Source organism: Neopelma chrysocephalum, unplaced genomic scaffold (assembly GCF_003984885.1).
Source record: "Neopelma chrysocephalum unplaced genomic scaffold, ASM398488v2 Primary Assembly neopelma1_184998, whole genome shotgun sequence".
Lineage (NCBI taxonomy): Eukaryota > Metazoa > Chordata > Aves > Passeriformes > Pipridae > Neopelma > Neopelma chrysocephalum.
This window is the reverse complement of record NW_020938606.1, coordinates 5,832-10,534: the sequence shown is the minus strand read 5'-3', so window position 1 is coordinate 10,534 and position 4,703 is coordinate 5,832. Positions and strand designations below refer to the sequence as shown.

The window sequence follows — 4,703 nt, the reverse complement described above, 5'->3', positions numbered from 1 at the left end:
GAGTCAATTCCTTAATTTTGGGAGTCAATTCCCGCATTTTGGGAGTCAAATCCCAGATTTTGAGTGTCAATTCCTTGATTTTGGGAGTCGAATCCCACATTTTGGGAGTCGAATCCCAGATTTTGAGAGTCAAATCCCACATTTTGGGAGTCAATTCCCACATTTTCAGAGTCAATTCCCACATTTATGGGGTCAGATCCCACATTTTCAGGGTCAATTCCCCCATTTTGAGAGTCAATTCCCACATTTTTAATATCCATTCCCACATTTTCAAGCTGAATTCCCACATTTTCAGGGTCAAATCCCTCATTTTCAGGGTCAATTCCCACATTTTCAAGCTGAATTCCCACATTTTCGGTTCAATTCCCACATTTTGGGAGTCAATTCCCTCATTTTCCCAGTCAATTCCCACATTTTTTGGCTCAATTCCCACATTTTCAGGGTCAAATCCCACATTTTGCCAGTGAATTCCCACATTTTCAGTCTCCATTCCCACATTTTCACGGTCAATTCCCACATTTTCAGGCTCCATTCCCACATTTTCAGGGTCAATTCCCACATTTTCAGGGTCCATTCCCACATTTTCAAGTTCAATTCCCACATTTTCAGGCTCAAATCCCACATTTCCCTTCCCAACCCTTCCCTCCCCTCAGGATCTTTTCCCTCCCCCTCCCATAAAACCCTTTTCCCGTCTCTTCCCGACCTTTCCCGCTGTTCCGGTTGGGAATTCCTGGGATTTGGGTTCGGATGAGGGCGGCCACTCTCTCCGTGTCCTCCCGGCGCGTGCAATAAACCAGGATGGAATCCAGGGAACCGAAACGCTCCCCCCGGAGCAGGGACAGCAGGGCCTGGGGGGAACAGTGGGAGGGAATTCCCAGATTATTGACAGGGAATTCCCACATTTGGAGAGGCAATTCCCACGTTTTCAGGGTCAATTCCCAGATTTTGAGAGTCGATTCCCACATTTTCAGGGTCAAATTTTGAGTCAAATCTCTCAATTCGAGAGTCAAATTCCCACATTTTCAGGGTCAATTCCCTCATTTTAAGAGTCAATTCCCAGATTTTCAGAGTCAATTCCCAGATTTCGAGAGTGAATTCCCTCATTTTCAGGGTCAAATCCCTCCATTTGAGAGTCAAATCCCACATTTTCAGAATCAATTCTTGGATTTTCAGAATCAATTCCCTCATTTTCAGAGGCAATTCCCACATTTTAAGAGTCAATTCCCAGGTTTTGAGAGTCAATTCCCAGATTTTGGGAGTGAATTCCCTCATTTTGAGAGTCAAATCTCTCCATTTGAGAGTCAAATCCCACATTTTCAGAATCAATTCCCACATTTTCAGGGTCAAATTTTCAGAGTTGAATCCCAGATTTTTGAGAGCCAATTCCCACATTTTCAAAGTCAATTCCCACATTTTCAGAGTTAATTCCCACATTTTCAGAGTTAATTCCCACGTTTTCAGGGTCAAATTTTGAGAGTCAAATCCCAGATTTTGAGAGTCAGTTCCCAGATTTTTTGAGAGTCAATTCCCACATTTTAAGAGTCAATTCCCACATTTGGAGAGTCAATTCCCACATTTTAGGGTCAAAACCCACATTTGGAGAGTTAAATCCCATGTTTTGAGAGTCAGTTCCCAGATTTTTTGAGAGTCAATTCCCACATTTTTCAGAGTCAATTCCCACATTTGAGAGTCAATTCCCACATTTTTCAGAGTCAATTCCCACATTTCCAGAGTCAAATTTTTAGACTCAAATCTCTCATTTGGAGAGTAAAATTCCACATTTCCAGGGTCAATTCCTTCCTTTTCAGGGTCAAACTTTGAGGGTCAATTGCCAGATTTTGAGAGTGAATTCCCTCATTTTCAGGGTCAAATCCCTCATTTTCAAAGTCAATTCCCAGATTTTTGAGAGTCAATTCCCACATTTTCACAGTCAAATTTGGGGAAACAATTTCCAGATTTTGAGAGTCAATTCCCACATTTTCAGGGTCAAATGTTGAGAGTTGAAATCCCAGATTTTTAAGAGTCAATTCCCAGATTTTAGAGTGAATTCCCACATTTTCAGAGTCAATTCCCAGCTTTTGAGAGTCAATTCCCACATTTTCAGGGTCAAATTTTCAGAGTCAAATCCCTCATTTTGAGAGCCAATTCCCACATTTTTCAGAGTCAATTCCCACATTTCCAGGGTCAAATTTTGAGAGTCAATTCCCTCATTTTCAGGGTCAAATCCCACATTTTCAGAGTCAATTCCCCCATTTTCAGAGTAAAATCCCACATTTTCAGAGCCAATTGCCACATTTCCACCATCAATTCCCTCATAAAACCCCCTCCCTCTCTCCCGCCGTTCCCTGCTCCTGACCCAATCCCGGTCTGTGTCCATGGACACGGAGAGCCGCAGGTTTTCCGGCACGGCCGCCGAACGCTCCGGGATCCCTTGTTCCGGCGGAATTCCCAAATGTTCCGCCACATCCCGCGCCGTGGCCGCCGTGGCCGTGGCCGTCAGGCCCAGGAAGCACCGGACTCCCCAACGCTCCCGGAGAACCTGGAGGGGGGAAAATCCCGGGATTAAAAAAAAAACAGGAAATGGGATTTTCCCATAATTCCCTACGATTTTTATGTAAACTGGGGTATAAGAAGAAAGGAAGAGAGGTTTTTGCCCCTCTTTCCTTCTGGTGGCTTTGGAGGTGTGGGTTCCCTGCTGTTGGTTCTGTCGGGTTGGGGAGTGAGGCCTGGTGAGGCCTGGTGAGGCCTAGTGAGGCCTAGTAAGGCCTGGTGAGGCCTGGTGAGGCCTAGTGAGGCCTGGTGAGGCCTGGTGAGGCCTGGTGAGGCCTAGTAAGGCCTGGTGAGGCCTAGTGAGGCCTAGTGAGGCCTGGTGAGGCCTGGTGAGGCCTGGTGAGGCCTAGTGAGGCCTAGTGAGGCCTGGTGAGGCCTAGTGAGGCGTAGTAAGGCCTGGTAAGGCCTAGTGAGGCATAGTAAGGCCTGGTGAGGCGTAGTGAGGCCTGGTGAAGCCTGGTGAGGCCTAGTGAGGCCTAGTAAGGCCTGGTGAGGCGTAGTGAGGTCTGGTGAGGCCTAGTGAGGCCTGGTAAGGCCTGGTGAGGCCTAGTAAGGCCTAGTGTGGCCTAGTGAGGCCTAGTAAGGCTTAGTAAGGCCTGGTGAGGCCTAGTGAGGCCTAGTAAGGCCTGGTGAGGCCTAGTGAGGCCTAGTAAGGCGTAGTGAGGCCTGGTGAGGCCTGATGAAGCCTGGTGAGGCCTAGTGAGGCCTAGTGAGGCCTAGTGAGGCCTAGTGAGGACTAGTAAGGCCTGGTGAGGCCTTGTCGACCTCTGGAGACGGAGGTTGCCGGCGGTTGTTCCAGCGTGACTTTCTGTTGTTTCAAGGAGAGTAGTGAGATATTCTTTGCTAATTCTTTTAGTTGCCAGATCTTGAGCTAATTTCCCCGCTTCCCGTGGTTTTTCCCTGACCTTGCAGATGCGTAGGTAGGCCGGCCGGAAGTTGTGGGACCACTGGGACACACAATGAGCCTCATCCAGGCAGGCGAAGGCCACGGGTGGGAGCTGATCCCGGCCCGGCAGGAATCCCGAGCCCAATCCCGAGCCCACCAGAGCTTCCGGAGACAGGAGCAGCACCTGCACCTTCCCAGCACGGACCTGCAGGAAAGAGGCGGGAATTAGGCCTGGGAATTAAGCCCGGGAAGCTCCGACCTCTGTTTTTAGGAGAAAGTAAAAAAAAATCACGTTTTGGCCTCATTTTTCCAGGTCAAATCCCTCATTTTCAAGGCCAAAATCCACATTGTCCATTTTTGGGGGCAAAAAAATTAGAATTTTAGAGTCTAAAATCCACATTTTTGAGCCCAAATCCCTCCTTTCCAGGCCCAAAATCCCTCCTTTCCAGGCCCAAATCCCTCCTTTCCAGGTCAAAATCCCTCCTTTCCAGGCCCAAATCTTTCCAGGCCCAAATCCCTCCTTTCCAGGCCCAAACTCCTCCTTTCCAGGCCCAAATCCCTCCTTTCCAGGCCCAAATCCCTCCTTTCTAGGCCCAAATCCCTCCTTTCCGGGCCCAAATTCCCATTTTTAGGCCCCAAAACTTCATTTTTGCAACCGAATCCCTCATTTTTCCGGGTCAAAATCCCTGTTTTTTGGCTCCAACCTTCATTTTTAGGGTTTCAACCCCCATTCCTGAGACCATTTCTCCTGTGGGAAAAGCGGGATGAGGTGGGAATTATTCCCGGGAAGCCTCGGGGAGGGAGGATTCGGATCCTCACCTTTTCCATGACGGATTCCCGCTGGGATCGGGACATGTTGGAGTGGACACAGACGGCCTTGAGGCACCATGGGAGCCCAGAAACCTGGAATGGGATCTGGGATCAGATGGGTGGGAAAAGCAACTCCGGGATCCTCCATCCAAACCCGGAGATCCGGATCCAACCCCGGATCCAAGCCCGGATCCAACCCCAGATCCAAGCCCAGATCCAATCTGAGATCCAAGCCCAGATCCAAGCCCGGATCCAACCTGAGATCCAACCCCGGATTCGACCCCAGATCCGACCCCGGATCCAACCCCAGATCCAACCCCAGATCCAAGCCTGGATCCAAGCCCAGATCCAACTCTGGATCCAAGCCCGGATCCAACCCTGGATCCAAGGCCGGATCCAACCCTGGATCCAACCCCGGATCCAACTCCAGATCCAAGCCCAGATCCAAGCCCGGATC

The 4,703-nt window shown here is 49.2% G+C and overlaps 1 protein-coding gene across 1 annotated transcript; it reads right to left on the bottom strand.

Moving 5' to 3' along the window:
• Positions 1 to 703: 703 nt before the first annotated feature.
• LOC113962769 (ATP-dependent DNA helicase Q4-like) lies at positions 704 to 4,291 on the bottom strand (the record flags this gene model as incomplete). Its single annotated transcript, XM_027673538.1, has 4 exons — positions 4,256 to 4,291; positions 3,456 to 3,641; positions 2,357 to 2,539; positions 704 to 848 (listed from the first exon to the last, which is right to left on the bottom strand). Coding segments are annotated over exons 1-4 (550 nt in total), but the record flags the coding sequence as incomplete, so codon positions are not given.
• Positions 4,292 to 4,703: the final 412 nt, after the last annotated feature.